The sequence below is a fragment of the Podarcis erhardii genome (genome assembly GCF_964252035.2).
Source record: "Podarcis erhardii genome assembly, chromosome: 16".
Taxonomy (NCBI): Eukaryota; Metazoa; Chordata; class Lepidosauria; order Squamata; family Lacertidae; genus Podarcis; species Podarcis erhardii.
The window spans coordinates 27,393,151-27,413,700 of NC_138514.1; the positions used below are offsets into that span (position 1 = coordinate 27,393,151).

At 45.7% G+C, this 20,550-nt stretch overlaps 1 protein-coding gene across 3 annotated transcripts; it reads right to left on the reverse strand.

Moving 5' to 3' along the window:
• Nucleotides 1-3,048: 3,048 nt before the first annotated feature.
• LOC309331407 (putative methyltransferase) lies at nt 3,049-19,321 on the reverse strand. 3 transcript variants are annotated; one of them, XM_081843627.1, is made up of 6 exons: nt 19,049-19,312; nt 9,233-9,393; nt 7,637-7,850; nt 6,110-6,210; nt 5,684-5,821; nt 3,049-3,321 (listed from the first exon to the last, which is right to left on the reverse strand). In XM_081843627.1, the coding sequence occupies exons 1-6, from the start codon at nt 19,157-19,159 to the stop codon at nt 3,231-3,233; spliced, it is 816 nt and encodes a 271-aa protein (XP_081699753.1). In that variant the 5' UTR covers nt 19,160-19,312; the 3' UTR covers nt 3,049-3,230. The 3 variants fall into 3 exon arrangements, with proteins under 3 accessions (XP_081699753.1, XP_081699754.1, XP_081699755.1); XM_081843628.1 differs by lacking the exon at nt 19,049-19,312 and adding an exon at nt 13,341-13,507; XM_081843629.1 differs by lacking the exon at nt 5,684-5,821 and having other exon boundaries at nt 19,049-19,321.
• Nucleotides 19,322-20,550: the final 1,229 nt, after the last annotated feature.

The following is a 20,550-nucleotide window of genomic DNA, read 5'->3' on the forward strand; positions in this document are numbered from 1 at the left end:
GCCCACTGCGGCTGGCATCAGTGAACCCCCTTCCCTACTGGTCCATACACAGGGGCTGAGATAGCGGCAGTTCCCAGATCGCCGACTGGAATCATAAAGATTTGCAAAGCAAAATGCTTTAAACTGAATCAGACCATTGGTCCTCATTGCACTCCAGGTTTCCAGACAGGAGACCAATCCCTATCTAGGATTATAAACTGCTTCGAGGTTTGTTTCCCCCTCAAGCGGTGTATAAATTTTATGAAATAAAAATAATTATATATTTTTTATTTATTTTCCATTTGATATTATAAATTCACATCATCATTATCCACGTTACCGCCTTGGGTCTTTAGAGCCTATCCCTATCGACTTCCTTCCTTCCCACCTCATGACTTTCAAAATTAAGCTTTACATCATTGCATTTTGTACGTTTTCCAGTTCTAATTACACTCATTACAAAATGGCTCAAAATTTAAATAAATATAGAAAGATTGAACATTTCTTATTACAAGTCTTCAGACAACTCTGCTAGTGGTATTAATTGCTTCCAACAATCTTTCAGATACAGTGGTACCTCAGGTTAAGTACTTAATTTGTTCTGGAGGTCCGTTTTTAACCTGAACTGTTCATAACCTGAAGCACCACTTTAGCTAATGGGGCCTCCTGCTGCCGCCACGCCACTGGAGCACGATTTGTGTTCTCATCCTGAAGCAAAGTTCTTAATTCGAGGTACTATTTCTGGGTTAGCAGAGTCTGTAACCTGAAGCGTATGTAACCTGAAGCGTACGTAACCCGAGGTACTAGTGTATCGTATAAATTTACTCCAGTCCTTTTGGAATACTTGATCATGCTGGTTTCGGATTTTTCCTGTCAGCTTCGCCATTTCTGCAAAGGCCGTCATCTTCATCTGCCACTCTTCTTTCGTTGGCCCAGGATTTTTTATTTACCTTGTCAACCAACATGGGCGATGTCTATGATCCCCCTCCAGGTGTGATGGGCATCAGTTCCCATCCCCCAGCCAGGATGCCCAATGGCCAGGGATGATGGGAGTTGTAGTCCAGGAAATATCTGAAGCTCCGCTGGTTGACCACCCTTGGCTGATGTGAACATAAGAAGAATCAGCTGGATCAGAACCATGTCCCACCTAGTCCAGCATCCTGTTCTTGTAGTGGCCAACCAGGTGCCCCCGTAGGAAACCCGCAAGCAGAAACCCAAGAGCATTCCCTCTGTTACCGGAAAAATCCGAGGGCTCCCTTGGACAAAAAGTAAAGACACCAACCAGGGTAAATTGAAACAAATCAGCAGCCTGTAGGCTTGGTCTTTATTGAAGAAAGACTGTCGCGACAGGGTGCTGTTGTGTATTGAGTCAAAGGATTTGATATCTGTATTATTATTGTCTGTATTTGCATTAGGGTAAAGTAACTGCCTTTTGGTTCCAGAGGGTACAGGTACTATTGGTTCATTTAAGCTGCTGTATTTGGATCCTCTGTCTTATTGGTTTCCTCCAAAAGGCAGGACTGTGATTGCCTGATATTGTTCCCTCCAAAATGTATCCTTTCTAGCTAGTTCCCTGTCCCTATAAATGTAGCTCTCCCCTCCTCAGGTCTCAGTCTTGTTGCTTTAATAAAGAAGTGTTACTAGAGAACTGTCTCCAGCATATTATGTCAAGAGAGCTGAAATCACAAACCCCACGTCACAACAGGTGCTCCCCTCACTTGCAGGTGAGAGGAAAGACGCAGAAAAATGGTGTGTAAGACCTTATAAAAACTTTTGAAATTCCCATCCTGTAGGTCAAGCCCACCCCCAGAAACATCATGCATACATTACAGAAAGGAGGGGTTGAGGGAGGAGTTGTGGTGGTAACCTGAGTGTCCTGTCACCTGGCTGATTCCCTTCTCCCCCCTCCTCATGAGTCATTTTCAGAAGACAAAGGTAGTCGCAGTTTCCTGCCCCCTGAGGGAAGATCTGATCATTGTCCTTTGTTTCAGTCCATGCTGAATCCACTCCCATATGGAAGTTCTTTGTGATCTTGATACTGTGGCTTCCAGCTACTGGTATTGAGAAGCATTTCTGGCTCTGAATGTGGAGGTACAGCATAGCCATTATGGCTAGTAGCCACTGACATGGACATAGTAGCCAGGATTTTTGTTAGGGGGCAGGCCTTTTGTCGGGGCGGGGCAGAACCTCAATTAGCTATGTATTTTTATTGATTTGTATTGATGGGAGGGGCAGCTGATGTGATTTGTCACCTGAAATATAATCAGAGTGGATTTCATGCTCTTTATTCAGCTCATAGTGGTGAGGAGGAATCGAAGTTCCCCCACAATATCTGCTTTATATACATTATTTACACAATGGGCTGCACGTGATTGGCTAATTCCAGGTTTCTCCTGATTCTCCAATCAGGTTGTGGATTCACTTCCAGCTGGAGCTGGATTCGGTGGCTCCTGCGGACCAATCAGACTGCTGCATTGTTCTAGGACCAATCAGACTGCTGCATTTTGGATCCTATTGTTCTAGGACCAATCAGACTGCTGCATTTTGGATCCTATTCAACTCAGTACATAACATTACCCTATTGGTTTTATCATATTTTAGTGCTGTTGAGAAATTAGGCTTGCACTGTGTGGGGGGGGGGGGTAGGTTTCTAAATCTTACTGCGTGTACAAAGCAATAGAGGGCTAACTCAGGGGTGGAATTTTACAGTCACCGAGTAAGCCTGGGAAAGAGACAAGTACTACTAAGCTGACTTTGAGAGTGCAGGAACAGAGATAACTATGAGTAAAGACATAGCAACGCCATCCATAGTGTCATATCTATTCTTGCGTTGGGCGTTTGGTACTGTATCTAGTTTTTAAGCTGGATTGGATTTTTAAGGTTTCGTACGAATGCAAGATCAAAATGACAAGATAACGTGGACAAATAAAAGCAGCAAGAGAAATTCAAGATTCATTGTGGATTTTTATTTTTTTTAATTGTCTTATGGCCATGGTTTTAAGCTGATTTCATTTTATGTGAGTTATATCAGCCATAAACAAACAACAAACAAAAACAATGAATTCACTATTTAACTCAGTTCTGTTTTATTATGATACCAAATGAAAAGATTCTTAACACGATAAACTTCAATGCACATGATTCTACATGCGAGGAGCAGGTAAAAGATGACACCGACCTCTAGTTTCAGAGGAAGCCACCCAGTGACCTACACATGCGCCCTGCCCTGTGCATTTAGACTGACATTCCTCTCAGGAGCTCTTGCAGCCCAAGATGCAAATGTGCTTTGTGCGCAACTCCAGCTGGGTGTCCCGAGAAGAAACGCCCATCGTCTCCAGAAACCTAGGGAAAGGAAAGCAGAAACCAGGGTTCAGTTCTGGGATTCATTGAAATGAAAACAATTACTGGACGAAACACCTCGAAATGTCCAGAGCTAGCCCCGCTCCATCTTTTCATGGTTCAAACAAGTTGTCTTTTGACGGCAGCCAGGCGCATAATGGTGAGATACTTAGAAGGATTTGGGAGGCTGCCTCTTTGACAAACTGGTACAATAAAATGCGGCAAACGGCGGGTGTGGGGAAATGGGACTGATGACATAAAGTCGGCATAAGGTTTGAAGCACGGCTTATGCACAGATTAAATGAATAACTGGCATCTGGCAACACTCCTGACTTTGCCACTCTCATGCATTAGTGGAGATTCCAGCAATGCAGGGGGTTGGACTAGATGGCCCTTAGGGGTCCCTTCCTTTTTAAAATAATGTTTAATTTGATTTTTAAAAAGTATAAACATGTTACAAAAAAAATCCAAATATTGAGATTACTCTGAATCTCCTGACTTCCTCCACCCATCCCTTCTATGGGTCCTAATGATATTTACAACTGCATATCAATACTAACAAGCTAACTAGCAAGGTTATGCTTGAAATTCTACAAGGAAGGCTCAAGCAGTATGTGGACCGAGAACTCCCAGAAGTGCAAGCTGGATTTAGAAGAGGCAGAGGAACCAGAGACCAAATTGCAAACATGCGCTGGATTATGGAGAAAGCTAGAGAGTTCCAGAAAGACATCTACTTCTGCTTCATTGACTATGCAAAAGCCTTTGACTGTGTCGACCACAGCAAACTATGGCAAGTTCTCAAAGAAATGGGAGTGCCTGATCACCTTCTCAGTCTCCTGAGAAATCTCTATATGGGACAAGAAGCTACAGTTAGAACTGGATATGGAACAACTGATTGGTTCAAAATTGGGAAAGGAGTACCACAAGGCTGTATATTGTCTCCCTGCTTATTTAACTTATATGCAGAATTCATCATGCGAAAGGCTGGGCTGGATGAATCCCTAGCCGGAATTAAGATTGCCGGAAGAAATATCAACAACCTCAGAAATGCAGATGACACAACCTTGATGGCAGAAAGTGAGGAGGAATTAAAGAACCTTTTAATGAGGGTGAAAGAGGAGAGCGCAAAATATGGTCTGAAGCTCAACATCAAAAAAACGAAGCTCATGGCCACTTGTCCCATCACCTCCTGGCAAATAGAAAGGGAAGAAATGGAGGCTCCATGATCACTGCAGATGGTGACAGCAGCCACCAAATTAAAAGACGCCTGCTTCTTGGGAGAAGGGCAATGACAGGCCTAGACAGCATCTTGAGAAGTAGAGACGTCACCTTGCCAACAAAGGTCTGTATAGTTAAAGCTATCGTTTTCCCAGTAGTGATGTATGGAAGTGAGAGCTGGACCATAGAGAAGGCTGATCGCCGAAGAATTGATGCTTTTGAATTATGGTACTGGAGGAGACTCTTGAGAGTCCCATGGACTGCAAGAAGATCAAACCTATCCATTCTTAAGGAAATCAGCCCTGAGTGCTCACTGGAAGCACAGATTGTGAAGCTGAGGCTCCAGTACTTTGGCCACCTCATGAGAAGAGAAGACTCCCTGGAGAAGACCCTGATGTTGGGAAAGATGGAAGGCACAAGGAGAAGGGGGCGACAGAGGACGAGATGGTTGGATAGTGTTTTCGAGGTTACCAGCATGAGTTTGACCAAACTGCAAGAGGCAGTGGAGGACAGAGGTGCCTTGTGTGCTCTGGTCCATGGGGTCACGAAGAGTCGGACACGACTAAACAACTAAACAACAACAACAACATCAATACTAATCCAAATTTTTACCCTTTTAAATTATCCATACTTACTGTTACTTTACAATTGTGATTAAAATCCTGCTAATGTTTTAACTTGCTTACAGTAGTCTCGTAGATAAATTATAAACTTTCCCCATTCTTTCTTAAAGTTCTTGTCTTCTTGATTTCTGAGCTTCCCAGTTAATTTTGTCACCAACTTGGTTTGCCATTCTTTTCTGGTCATGATTATCTCTTCCTTCCATCCCTGGGCTAATTGGGGGAGGGGGGGTCCCTTCCAACTCTACAATTTTGTTATTCTACATGGGAATTTTTTGAATTAAAAATTACAACATGCATATTGGAGCTGAATTTTCATTGCAGGAAAAAATATGGAAATCCAAGCCCTTCTGCTTTGCTGGCATCTCGTACTGAGAGCAGTTACTGGTAAATTCTACTGCATGCCATCTATGAAAAGACATGTAACATCACAGGCTAAAGACTTCAACACAACTCTCCTAGCGGACTTAACCATGGTTCCTTAGACCTTCCACATTTGGCTTACTCCAGCGAACAGATTTTGTCACCTTCGCTCTGTGTTTTGGAGAAGTGATTTCGCCTCCTCAGGCTGGGCTTCCAGATAAAGTCGGTACTGCGAGAGTGACTGGATATATCCTATTATGTCAGCAACACTCAGGGGAATTTTATCGAAAATATCCGTCATCCTGGAAAGAAGCAGAAAGCTTTAGGAGAAGTGTGGGGCTGAGTTGAGAGTACGGAAATCTTTTGACTACGGAAGTGGCGTCAATCATATGTATGTTTGCTCAGGAGAGTGTGGCTGTTCAACTTAGTGACTTTGACAGCATTGTGCCGGTATCATTTAACAACTGTGGATGCATTCTTAATAGTTTGCATAAGCTTGGTGGAACAGAAATGTTTTTAGCAGGAGATTAAAGAGATTGGCATGGCTGGGTCCATGCACCGCATTGTACAAAAGGGCCTGATCCACTCACCTCTTCTTCTCCGGAAATGGCAAAGAATCAAAGATTTCTTGGTAATCATTCTCAAGTGATTTGAGCTTTTTATTTCTGAAGGTGAAAAGCTGTTCTACCACCTGGGGGGGGGGGGAGAGAGAGAGAGAGAGAGAGAGAGAGAGAGAGAGAGAGAAGGGGTGGGGGGTGGGAAGCCACAGTCATTTCTTTTATGCTGGCAAAAATCTCACTGTTCAAAGCATGCTGCATAAAAAAGGATGCTGAGCTGTTAAAGGTGCAGAAATCCGGAGTAGAAAAATGGTCAACGTGCAGATACTCCCTATATGGAAAGCCTAAAAGCACTGAGGGAAATGTGTGAGGTGTGGCAGCCTATAGAATAATGTACAGTGGTACCTCACGTTACATACGCTTTAGGTTTCAGACTCCGTTATCCCAGAAATAGTGCTTCAGGTTAAGAACTTCAGTTTGAGAACAGAAATCGTGCAGCGGCGGCATGGCAGCAGCAGGAGGCCCCATTAGGTAAAGTGGTGCTTCAGGTTAAGAACAGTTTCAGGTTAAGAACGGACCTCCGGAACGAATTAAGTACTTAACCCGAGGTACCACTGTATTTCAAGACTGTCACCCAGTATGTGCCCATTTGATGGCTGGGATCTGCGAAACTGGTCCTTTCACAAGTGTCACGTAACATTCATTCAGCACTTACAAGAAATCAATCTTTTATTGTGGCAGCACTTGGGAACTGCCTGCCCATTGACATATCTGGCTAAAAACTTTTTCATTCCCACATGCCTACTTAGGTTTTAGTTTGAAATGGTCAGTTTTATTTATTTCATGTAACATGTTTTTAATGTTTTTTAAATTGGTATTTCAAATTATAGTCAGACCTCGGTTCCCGAATGCCTCCGTTTTGGAATGTTTTGGCACCCAAACACCGAAAATCCAGAAGTAACTGCTCTGGTTTTTGAACGATTTTCAGAAGCCGAACATGCTACGTGGCTTCTGTTTTGGGTTTTCCTATAGTATTGAGGCTTCCGCTTTCTTTTCGGTTGTTGAATGTTTCAGAAGTCGAATGGTCTTCTGGAACGGATTATGGTCAACAGCCGAGGTTTGACTGTAATATTTTAGACTGCCTTGTAAATCACTTGGAGGTCTTTTGTTTTATGTGGGGTGTGTGTGTATATATATATATATGGACTATTTTAATTATTGAGCGGGGGTTGTTAAAAGTGTTGAAAGTCATGGTGCTTTGTAGACACTGGCTTTATAAATATTACTGTAATAAACGCCTGGGCCCTGAAATGATATTCTTTTCCATAGTGCCAGTGTTTTGCAAGAGGGAATAAAATGCATCCAGGACTTGTAGTTTAGCTTAATTAAGATAGATTGAAGGACTCTGCTGTCCTTTCTGCAGGAGAGAAACTTAAAAACAACAACAACCCCGCAGACACTTGGGGATAGAAAACTGGCAGGGATGGCCCTGAAATTTGTGGCCTGAGGGCAGACCTCAGGTCCAAGGTCTGGGCAGGCAGGCCTGTGCGATGGACTGACCTCTCTGAAGATCTCTGTTAACTCGTCTGTACAATCTTTGTAACACAACTGCATGTCCCAGTTGTAGGAGCTGAAGACCACACAGCCTGACGGCTTGAGAACTCGGTCCACTTCCCTCAGAAAGCGAGGCCCGTCAAACCAGTGGACGGCCGCAAACGCCGTGACCAGGTCCACAGAGCCGTCTTCGAAAGGGAGGTCTTCGGCAGGGCACACCCTGTGGGAGGAGATGGCAAGGGGATTGTTCGAAGCCTCCTGGATCAAGCCCAAGGCCCGTCTGGCTAGGCATCCTGTTCTCACAGTGGCCAGCCAGATGCCCCAATGGGAAACCCACAAACAAAACCTGGGTACAAGACCAGAGGCAGAGGAAGCCGCTCAGGCACCTGGGGCAGCGCGCCCAGGGGGCGAGGGTGGGGTGAGCCACCCATAGGGGCAGGGCGTACCGCCCCTAGGGGCAGAGTCTGCCTGCCTTCTCCCACTCAGCCATCCTACAGCCACCGTGTCACTCCCAGTAGACATGCGTAGCTCGGGCGCACTGCAGGCCCGGCGGTAGGTGCCACCCAGCATTTTGTCACTCCCCTCAGTGGTGACACCTGGGGCGGGCCGCACCCACTGCACCGCCCTTTCTTGGCCCCTGTGCAAGACTCCTCTCCCCTCAGTGGTTTCCAACAACTGGAATTCAGTAGCATTGCTGGCTCCAGCTGTGGAGACAGAGCACAGCCATCGTTATACTGCCCGACATTTCTCCGATGAAAATAGGGGTGTCCTATTCCATAATCATTGTATTCTTTATACCCAAGGCATTTGACTGGGTCGCTCCAGCCACTCTGGGCGGCTTCCAACATATATAAAAACATAACAAAAAACTACACATTAAAAAACCCCGAAAACCTTCCCTGTGCTTCAGGTGTCTTCTAAGGTTGTATGGTTGCATAACTCCATACCCTCGAATGAAAATCTGGACGTCCTAAGGAAAAGTGAGACATTCCGGGGCTCCTTTTGTAAATCTGTAACAAATGATGGCTCCCAGAATCCTCTGGGGGAAGCCATGACTAAGTGGTATGATAGCGCTTTAAATATACTTTCATATTTTAATACTTATTATCTAATTTGTGGAGTAATTGGAAGTGTCTGTGTGCACAAACATCAGAACATAAGGAAAGCCTGCTGGATCAGGCCTAGGGCCCGTCTAGTCCAGCATCCTGTTCTCACAATGGCCTACCAGATTCCTGGGGGAAGCCCACAAGCAGGATTTGTGCAAAATGGCTTCCCTCCTGCGGCTTCCAGTAGTCAGAAAAACTGGCCTTCACTCTGCCCACCTTGTAGGTCCAGCAGAGGTGGATAGTAGCCACTGATAGGCCTCTTCCTTAATTTCTCTAGTCTTCGTTTAAAGCCATCCAAGTTGGTGGCCGTCCCTGCCTCATGTGGGAGGGAGTTCCACACTTTAAATATGGACTGCATGAAGCTGTGTTTTTTTTCGTGGGTCCTGAATCTTCCAACATTCAGCTTCAAGAGCTCTAGTGTGATGAGAGAGAGAGAAAAACGTCTTCCTGCCCGCTTTCTCTCGGCCATACACGTGCGAGGTCAGCTCCTACTTACAGATAAGAGACATTGGGCGGTTGTGGAGCTCTCCTGGCCTCCTCGATCTGAGCTTCACTGATGTCTGCCCCGACCACCTTCTCAAAATGTTTTGCCAGCATCCAAGTGCTTTGGCCCGAGCCACAACCCACGTCGACTGCCAGCTGCCCGGGGCTCACTCTCTGAGAAAAGATAGCAACACATCTCAGAAAAAAACAAGAATAAGCTCCAAATACCTGCACCTCCCCACCTCAGAAGGAGGATGGGGAATCCCCAACATAGAAGCATATTACATTGCCAACCAAATACGGCATATAATCCCATATATACTCGAAGATGAGACAAAACAATGGGTACACCTAGAGAGGGACACAATTGAAAACACCTGCACCACAGCATACTCACTCCTCCCAAACAAACTAAAGAAAATTCCCACAACACTTAACAGGTACACACAGATCATGCTCAAAGCATGGAAAACAGAAATAGGCAAACTATCCCCAACCCCATCCCCACTAATCCCCCTGGCGTACCACCCATTATTGCACCATGCAGCACAAAACCTCCAGATACAAACCTGGCGAACCAAAGGCTTATATCGCCTAATAGACTTTTATAAAAATAACAAACCTTTGTCAACACAAGAAATATAACACAAACTAGAAGACACCCAAATGCCCTGGTTAACACAACACCAACTACGTGCCCTCTTAAACAGCCCAACAGTAAAAACAGCAGCACCTAGGCCCCCAACAACCTTCGAAAACCTCCTCCTAACAACAAAGGGAAACGGTAAAGGGACGGTATCCGCAATATACAAAATACTACTCCAAAATCCCACAATCCCCCTAGACGCAATCAAAAAACAATGGGAGACTACCATAGGCTATGAGATTAACCCCACTCAATGGACTCACTTCAAAGAACTCACTTTGAAACTCACCTGCAGGTGGTACCTAACACCAAGAAAACTAGCTGTGATGGCCTGGGAATCTGATTCAGAGGCTGAACCGGAGGAATCCCAGCCTGCACAGAAGTCCCCGCCTCCAGGACCGGCTGAGCCGGGGCAGGGCCTTGAATCTGAAGGGCCCGCACCTGTGCCGGGTCCTCAGGAGCAGACACCAGGTGTATCCACTCTGGCTCCAGAGGTGGTTGAGGACCCAGTGCCTGCAGGTGCGCCTCTCCCAGCCCTGTCAGGGGAAGGTGAGCCTCCCCCTGGGTCCAGTAACCCTCCAGCCTCTTCTGAGCTGCAGAGGCTCAGGGCAGAGAGGCGAAGGGAACTAGGTTCTCTCAGGAGGAGTGCTTGCCTTAAGGCCAGGAGAGGTGGGTCACCTGGGGGCCGGGACCGCCCCTGGCCTCAGAGAAGATAAAGGTCAGTCAGCCCAGTCCCAGGTTACGGGAGCAACGACGTTGGGAACCTGTTTCTTCCAGCACCCAGACCTGTTTTTCCGGAGTTCCCGACCACGCCCAGCTTCTTGCTTTGGACCCCACTTCGCCCTTGGTGGACAGTCTCCAGACCCTCGGCCCAGGACCGGACTCTGACCACGCCTCACAGTACCCCCCCCCGGGACCAGCACACTAGCGCTAATACGCCCAGGAACCTCACCAAAATGATGGAGAGGGTGCACCTCCACAGGTACATACCTCCACATGTGGTGGGAGTGCCCCAAAATCCAACTATTCTGGACAACAGCCACGCAATAAATATGTAAAATAACTAAGCAAGTATTAGACACCACCCCAGAATTGGCCCTAATAAACATCTTCCAAGACAACAATGCCCATTTACACCACAAAGAACTCATAACCCACCTTACTTTCAGCAGCCAGAAACATCACAACCAGACAATGGAGAGACCTGTCAGGAGTATGCATAGACCAATGGTACCAAAGTGTATGGGAAACAGCCCTACTAGAAAAATTAACCAATAAACTCAAACTGACACGGGGACAAACAGAAGAAGACGCCTTTACCCTGGTATGGTTCCCCTTTATCACATACACAGCCCAACAGGACAACAACAATAATCCACCAACAGCGTACAAATCAAAATGGCTAACCTGATCCAAAACACCCACTCACACACGAAAACAAAGATCACCACACCCAGTCACAAAGAAACAACCACACCCTAGGCCAACCGCAACCTCTCTCACCACCAAAGGAACACAAGTGAACAGCACAAGCAACGCTGACACCAAACCCTACATACATTAAGCATAACAGAAACATCGCCACCCAACCCCAACCCCACCCATCTTCCCTCTTCTCCCCCTAATATCTCAACAAATGAAACGGATTTGTAAAAATGTTACATGGAAAAAATATGAGACACATTACACTTACTTCTGTAAAACAAGAAAATCTTTAATTAAAAAAATGAAAATGAAAAAAGAACAAGGAGAAATGCACCCCCAGGTCATTTTCTGCAAGAAAATCTTTATTTTAAAAAAAAATGAAAATGAAAAAAGAACAAGTAGAAATGCACCCCCAGGTCATTTTCTGCAAGGCTAGCACCTCAAAGTGCAAGTAGATAAATAAGTACCGCAATGGCGGGAAGTAGATAAATAAGTACCGCAATGGCGGGAAGGATCGCCAGAAGCGGCTTGGTCATGCTGGCCACATGACCCAGAAGCTGTACGCCGGCTCCGTCAGCCAGTAAAGCGAGATGAGCGCCGCAACCCCAGAGTCGGCCACGACTGGACCTAATGGTCAGGGGTCCCTTTACCTTTTAGGGAACCTGTGATCCTGCACCCACCCACCCCAATGTTGTTGGGAGTGTACAGCCCCCCGTCCTCCGCAGCCAGCATGGCCAGTAGTTAGCATGGATGGGAGTTGTAGTCAAAGAAACAGCATCGTGAGGGGCACGGCTTTCCCACTCCTGACTTACCCAAGGCCGTACCCATCTAGGTCCGAGACATGAGCAGTTTTCACTTGAACACAGTGAAACCAGCTGTTAATTAACCCAAAATGTCATGGGCTGCTTGGACGCAGAAGAATGGTGGAGGAACCAGCTGGGTAGCCTCCAAGGGAAGAAGATTCAGAGCCCAGGTAATGGTGGTTGCACAAACCTGAGCTCTGAACATGATCTGATTTACTTTTACAACCCAACTCATCACTTACCTGTGATGCTTTTGGGGTGGTCTTTGGCTAAGGGGTTGGGCAATTTGTAAAGTTGTGACACACCTTTGTTCTGGGTTCCCTCTCGCGTCCTTGCACGGTGGGGTGATGGTAACTGTGTCGCAATAGAAAACTGCTTCATTCAGTTGGTTCCCGCCTTCACTTGTTCTTCTCTGACCCGTAATGGACTTCAGGGATACTGCATTCCTTTGATGGGGAGTTGGCCTTCTTATATCACTGCCACCCCCTTCTTAATACCTAGGGACACTACCAAGAGGCGTAAGACCTTTTGCTAGAGTTCTAATGCTTGCTTGTTATGAATATGTGTTTACCCTTAGCCTTATGCCTGCTAGAAGTTTTCACAGAAAAGGAATAACGAAAGATTGGTATTTTACAAGAAATGAAAGAGACAGAATATTTACTTCGGGAAGCAAAGTGACACGGTAGAATCGTAGAGTTAGAAAGGACAGAGGCGCAGCAGGGCCTTCTTTCAGGCTGCTCAGCCTCCTCGTCTAGCAACTGATGCAGGAGGTAGCACTGCCTCTGCCGTCGCTTTTCCTCACAACCTCCGTCCAGCCCCCAGAGCTTCAACTCCAGATACTTTGGTCTGGATTGGAGAGAGAGGAAGAGAGCTGGAGGGGAAAGCAGGCATTCAGAGGTTTTTTTTTGAGGGTACTCCCCACTTTGCACATTTTCACTTATGTGTGTGGGGGGCCCAGAACACAACCCCCACATAAGGGGGGGGGGCTAGTTTTGCAGTGCCTGTACTGTTATATACCAATGTTAGGTTATGGAAAGGGTCTTCTAGAGGAATCATTTACCATGCTATTTTTTCCCTAAAGTATTAAGAAGGCCAGGAAGCCTTCCAGGACATTTTCAGGATAAAGATTAGTATCGGAGTCAAGAAAGATCATAATGGAGCTCTCCTTTTATATAAAATTATGCCAACTGTACGAATTCAATGATCTACGCGTCTAAGTTCAGACACACACACTATTATGTTCTTACCTTTTCTTCCAGGTACGAGAAGATCACACCCTGTAGATTCTCCTGCGGGGAAAACCTGTATTTTCGATAAATAGCAGCGTGAGCCCTCTCCTCAAACAGACGAGTAGCCATGGTGTCACGGAGCACAGCCTGCAACTACTTGCAAGTTCAGAATGGCACACACTACTATGTTCTTATCTTTTCTCCCAGGTACGAGAAGATCACGCCCTCTAAGTTCTCCTGCGGAGAAAACCTGTATTTTTGATCAATAGCAGCGTGAGCCCTCTCCTCAATCAGAGGAGTGGCCATTTCATGGAGCACATCTTGCAACTTCTCGCAAGTCCAGACTGACACATTCTATTATCTTCTTAATTTTCTTCCAGGTATGAGAAGCTCACACCCTGTGGGTTCTCCTGAGGGGAAAACCTGTATTTTTGATCAATAGCAGCGTGAGCCCTCTCCTCCAACAGACGAGTGGCCATGGATTCACGGCGCACAGCTTGCAACTTCTGCATGTTCCTAGGGACACTGGTCTGCCTTTGTGTGTTTTAAAATGTTTTAACAGTGAAGTAATTTATTGTAGCGCTTTTAAATGTAATCGGGCAATCAGATAAGGCATTATCAGATAATCTGGGTGTTATGTGTTGATGTTCTCACCCTGGCCACCAGGGGTATTGTGTATATAGTTTTCACTCAGGTCCATATAAGTTAATTTAGGTGGAAAACCCTGGGGAATTGTTGTTACAATGTTGACAGCCAGCTGCCTATAAAAGTAGGCCGGCTGAGCTGTTCAGTTCAGTTCAGTTCAGTTCAGTTCAGTTCAGTTCCAGCTTACTATAAAGAACCACTTGGAGAAATTTCTGTGTCAACTGCTATGTCCACCCACAACTTAATACTGGCAGACAGGAAAAACAACAACATTCAAATTTCTGTTGTAGACCACCTTTTCTGTGATGTAGGTATGATGTTGGGGGGGGGTGGTATTGGGTTACACCCCTTCTGTGATGTATGTTTCTGGGGGTGGTCTTGGACTCCAGGGCGGGCAATTTCAAATGTCTATACAGTATAAGGGCAGGCACACCTTTGTTCTGGGACCTCCTCCGTCCTCCTGTGTGTGAGGGGAGCACCATGTTGCAATAGCTTTAATAAAGATCAAGCTTACTAGCTGCTTTGCTTCTCAATATTCACTGGTTGGCCTCTATTCTTTTCTCCGACCAATAGGAACCCACGTAAGGACTCTATATGGGCTCTTGGATACCCCATAAGGGGGAAAGGGCAGATTTTGTTTACAACAGCCTCTACTCACCCGCCCCAAACTAACTCTTGCATTCGCCTGACTTAAACTTCCATTTGTCACAGCTGCATCAATAGGAGTATAGCATCTAGATCAAGGGAAGTAATAGTGCCACTGTATTCTGCTCTGGTCAGACCTCACCTGGAGTACTGTGTCCAGTTCTAGGCACCACAGTTCAAGAAGGACACTGACAAACTGGAACGTGTCCAGAGGAGGGCAACCAAAATGGTCAAAGGCCTGGAAATGATGCCTTATGAGGAACAGCTAAGGGAGCTGGGCATGTTTAGCCTGGAGAAGAGGAGGTTAAGGGGTGATATGATAGCCATGTTCAAATATACAAAAGGATGTCACATAGAGGAGGGAGAAAGGTTGTTTTCTGCTGCTCCAGAGAAGCGGACATGGAGCAATGGTTCCAAACTACAAGAAAGAAGGTTCCACCTAAACTTTAGGAAGAACTTCCTGACAGTAAGAGCTGTTCGACAGTAAGAGCTGCTGGAGGTCTTTAAGCAGAGGCTTGACGACCATATGTCAGGAGTGCTCTGATGGTGTTTCCTGCTTGGCAAGGGGTTCGACTTGATGGCCCTTGTGGTCTCTTCCAACTCTATGATTCTATGATTCTAAGACCTTAAACTTGTCCTGTAACCCATATTACTGACTTAATTCACTCCCCGTGGAATTCTGGGACCTGTAGTTCTGGGAGGGAAGGAAGGAGGCAAAATAACCTCCAGAATTTTCAACAGCCTTGCTGAACTGCAATTCCCAGAATCCTATAGCAGGAAGCCTTTTTAAGACGACATAAAACCCCCAAACTGGCAAGCCTATTTAGTTGCAGACTTGCAGCTGTGACAAATGGAAGTTTTGGTCAGGCGAATGTAAGCGTTAGTTTGGGGCGGGTGAGTAGAGGCTGTTGTAAACAAAATCTGCCCTTTTCCCCTTATGGGGTATCCAAGAGCCCATATAGAGTCCTTACATGGGTTCCTATTGGTAGGTGAAAATAACAGAGGCCAACCAGAAAATATTGAGAAGCAAAGCAGCTAGTAAGCCTGATCTTTATCCTAACAGGGTGCTCCCCTCACACACAGGAAAGGAGGAGGACCCTGAACAAAGGTGTGCTTGCCCTTATATAGACATTTTGAATTCCCTGCCCTGGAGCTCAAGACCACCCCTCCATACATCAAACATACATCACAGAAGGGGTGTAACCCAAGAATAACCCCCCACAAACATCATACCTACATCACAGAAAAGGTGGTCTACAACAGAAATTTGAATGTTGTTTTTCCTGTTTGCCAGCATTAAGTTGTGGGTGGACATAGCAGTTGACACAGAGATTTCTCCAAGTGGTTCTTTATAGTAAGCTGGAACTGAACTGAACTGAACAGCTCAGCCGGCCTACTTTTATAGGCAGCCGGCTGTCAACATTGTAACAACAATTCCCCAGGGTTTCCCACCTAAATTAACTTACCTGGACCTGAGTGAAAACTATATACACAATACCCCTGGTGGCCAGGGTGAGAACATCAACACATAACACCCAGGTTATCTGATAATGCCTTATCTGATTGCCCGATTACATTTAAAAGCGCTACAATAAATTACTTCACTGTTAAAACATTTAAAAACACACAGAGGCAGACCAGTATCCCTAGGAACATGCAGAAGTTGCAAGCTGTGCTCCATGAAAGCATGGCCACTCCTCTGTTGGAGGAAAGGGCTCACGCTGCTATTTATCAAAAATACAGGTTTTCCCCGCAGGAGAACCTACAGGGTGTGATCTTCTCATACCTGGAAGAAAAGCTAAGAAGATAATAGAATGTGTCAGTCTGAACTTGCAAGAAGTTGCAAGATGTGCTGCATGAAAGCATGGCCACTCCTCTGATTGAGGACAGGGCTCATGCTGCTATTGATCAAAAATACAGTTTATCCCCACAGGAGAACCTACAGGGTGTGATCTTCTCGTACCTGGAAGAAAAGATAAGACCATAATAGTGTGTGTCAGTCTGAACTTGCAAGTAGTTGCAAGATGTGCTCCATGAAACACGGCCACTCCTCTGATTGAGGAGAGGGCTCACGCTGCTATTTATCGAAAATACAGGTTTTCCCCGCAGGAGAACCTACAGGGCGTAATAGTGTGTGTGTCTGAACTTAGACGTGTAGATCATTGCATTCGTACAGTTGGCATAATTTTATATAAAAGGAGAGCTCCATTATGAACTTTATTGACTCCGATACTAATCTTTATCCTGAAAATGTCCTGGAAGGCTTCCTGGCCTTCTTAATACTTTAGGGAAAAAATAGCATGGTAAATGATTCCTCTAGAAGACCCTTTCCATAACCTAACATTGGTATATAACAGTACAGGCACTGCAAAACTAGCCCCCCCCCTTATGTGGGGGTTGTGTTCTGGGCCCCCCACACACATAAGTGAAAATGTGCAAAGTGGGGAGTACCCTCGGAAAAAAACCTCTGAATGCCTGCTTTCCCCTCCAGCTCTCTTCCTCTCTCTCCAATCCAGACCAAAGTATCTGGAGTTGAAGCTCTGGGGGCTGGACGGAGGTTGTGAGGAAAAGCAACGGCAGAGGCAGCGCTACCTCCTGCGTCAGTTGCTAGACGAGGAGGCTGAGCAGCCTGAAAGAAGGCCCTGCTGCGCCTCTGTCCTTTCTAACTCTACGATTCTACCGTGTCACTTTGCTTCCCGAAGTAAATATTCTGTCTCTTTCATTTCTTGTAAAATACCAATCTTTCGTTATTCCTTTTCTGTGAAAACTTCTAGCAGGCATAAGGCTAAGGGTAAACACATATTCATAACAAGCAAGCATTAGAACTCTAGCAAAAGGTCTTACGCCTCTTGGTAGTGTCCCTAGGTATTAAGAAGGGGGTGGCAGTGATATAAGAAGGCCAACTCCCCATCAAAGGAATGCAGTATCCCTGAAGTCCATTACGGGTCAGAGAAGAACAAGTGAAGGCGGGAACCAACTGAATGAAGCAGTTTTCTATTGCGTCATAGTTACCATCACCCCACCGTGCAAGGAGGCGAGAGGGAACCCAGAACAAAGGTGTGTCACAACTTTACAAATTGCCCAACCCCTTAGCCAAAGACCACCCCAAAAGCATCACAGGTAAGTGATGAGTTGGGTTGTAAAAGTAAATCAGATCATGTTCAGTGCTCAGGTTTCTGCAACCACCACTCCCCAGGCTCCAAATCTTCTTCCCTTGGGGGCTACCCAGCTGGTTCCTCCACCATTCTTCTGTGTCCAAGCAGCCCATGACATTTTGTGTTAATTCACGTCTGGTATCACTGTGTTCGAGTGAAAACTGCTCATGTATCAGACCTAGATGGGTACAGTGGTATCTCGGGTTAAGTACTTTGCTTCAGGTTAAGAACTTTGCTTCAGGATAAGAACAGAAATCGGGCTCCGGCAGCGCAGCGGCAGCAGGAGGCCCCATTAGCTAAAGTGATGCTTCAGGTTAAGAACAGTTTCAGGTTAAGAACAGACCTCCGGAACGAATTAAGTTCTTAACCCGAGGTACCACTGTACCCATCTAGGTCCGATACATGAGCAGTTTTCACTCGAACACAGTGAAACCAGCCGTGAATTAACACAAAATGTCATGGGCTGCTTGGACGCAGAAAAATGGCGGGAGGAACTAGCTGGGTAAAAGCCAACTCCATTTTCTTTTTATATCACTGCCACCCCCTTGTTACTACCTAGGCACAGTACCAAGAGGTCTAAGACCTTTTGCTAGAGTTCTGTTTGTCTGTTATGAATATGTGTTTACCCTTAGCCTTAAGCCTGCTAGAAGTTTTCACAGAAAAGGAATAACGAAAGATTGTTTTTTTACAAGAAATGAAAGAGACAGAATATTTACTTCGGGAAGCAAAGTGACACGGTAGAATCGTAGAGTTAGAAAGGACAGAGGCGCAGCAGGGCCTTCTTTCAGGCTGCTCAGCCTCCTCGTCTAGCAACTGACGCAGGAGGTAGCGCTGCCTCTGCCGTCGCTTTTCCTCACAACCTCCGTCCAGCCCCCAGAGCTTCAACTCCAGATACTTTGGTCTGGATTGGAGAGAGAGGAAGAGAGCTGGAGGGGAAAGCGGGCATTCAGAGGTTTTTTTCAAGGGTACTCCCCACTTTGCACATTTTCACTTATGTGTGTGGGGGGCCCAGAACACAACCCCCACATAAGGGGGGGGGCTAGTTTTGCAGTGCCTGTACTGTTATATACCAATGTTAGGTTATGGAAAGGGTCTTCTAGAGGAATCATTTACCATGCTAATTTTTTCCTCAAGTATTAAGAAGGTGAGGAAGCTTTCCAGGACATCTTCAGGATAAAGATTAGTATCGGAGTCAAGAAAGTTCATAATGGAGCTCTCCTTTTATATAAAATTATGTCAGCTGGTATAAGTTCAGACTGACACACACTATTATGTTCTTACCTTTTCTTCCAGGTACGAGAAGATCACGCCCTGTGGGTTCTCCTGCGGGGAAAACCTGTATTTTTGATAAATAGCAGCGTGAGCCCTGTCCTCAAACAGACGAGTGGCCATGGTGTCACGGAGCACAGCTTGCAACTTCTGCAAGTTCCTAGGGACACTGGTCTGCCTTTGTGCGTTTTTAAATGTTTTAACAGTGAAGTAATTTATTGTAGCGCTTTTAAATGTTGAACAGAGAAGGAATGTCCCCGTTTTCCTGTAGCATCGTGAACTTTGGCACCGGAAAGAAGCCTGCCTCTTTCAGAATGCTGACTGTGCAATGCTAATTATTTCTCAGGCTTGCTTTTTTACAGCCAAGAAGCAAAGGATTCAGCTCTGAAATCCCTCTAGGGCAGCCTTGTAATAAAAAAATTAAGGTCTTATATATATAATAAATGTTCATAAATGTACCAACCAAGCACATACATAGATATGTGGACCACATTTCTGGTGCAGCACAGGAAGACTGTCCTGAAACCATTTTGACTCTCAAACTGACGAAATGTTTTCTCTGCGAGGAGGGAGGGAGTGAGGGAACCTTCCCTTTGTCTCAGGAATTGGGAAATCACCATCTCAAAGGAATGGGCAGACCACCAGAAAAGGCAATCAGATAAGGCATTATCAGATAACTTGGGTGTTATGTTCAGTTACAGATAGGTAGCCGTGTTGGTCTGCCATAGTCAAAACAAAACAAATTCCTTCCAGTAGCACCTTAAAGACCAACTAAGTCAGTTCTTGGTATGAGCTTTCGTGTGCATGCACACTTCTTCAGATACACTGAAACAGAAGTTTCCAGACCCTTCTATATAGTGAGAAGGTGGGGAGGGGTATTACTCAGAAGGGTGGTGGGAATGGGTGATTGGCAGATAGCTGTGATGAGCCTGTTGACGACTCTTAACGAGAGCATGCACACGAAAGCTCATACCAAGAACTGACTTAGTTGGTCTTTAAGGTGCTACTGGAAGGAATTTGTTTTGTTTTGGGTGTTATGTGTTGATGTTCTCACCCTGGCCACCAGGGGTATTGTGTATATAGTTTTCACTCAGGTCCAGGTAAGTTAATTTAGGCGGAAAACCCTGGGGAATTGTTGTTACAATGTTGACAGCCGGCTGCCTATAAAAGTAGGCCAGCTGAGCTGTCCAGTTCAGTTCAGTTCAGTTCAGTTCAGTTCCAGCTTATTAAGAACCACTTGGAGAAATCTGTGTCGACCGCTATGTCCACCCACAACTTAATACTGGCAGACAGGAAAAACAACAGCATTCAAATTTCTGTTGTAGACCACCTTTTCTGTGATGCAGGTATGATGTTTGTGGGGGGTGGTCCGGGGTTACACCCCTTCTGTGATGTATGTATGATGTATGGAGGGGTGGTCTTGAGCTCCAGGGCAGGGAATTTAAAATGTCTATGTAGTATAAGGGCAGGCACACCTTTGTTCTGGGTCGTCCTCCGTCCTCCTGCATGTGAGG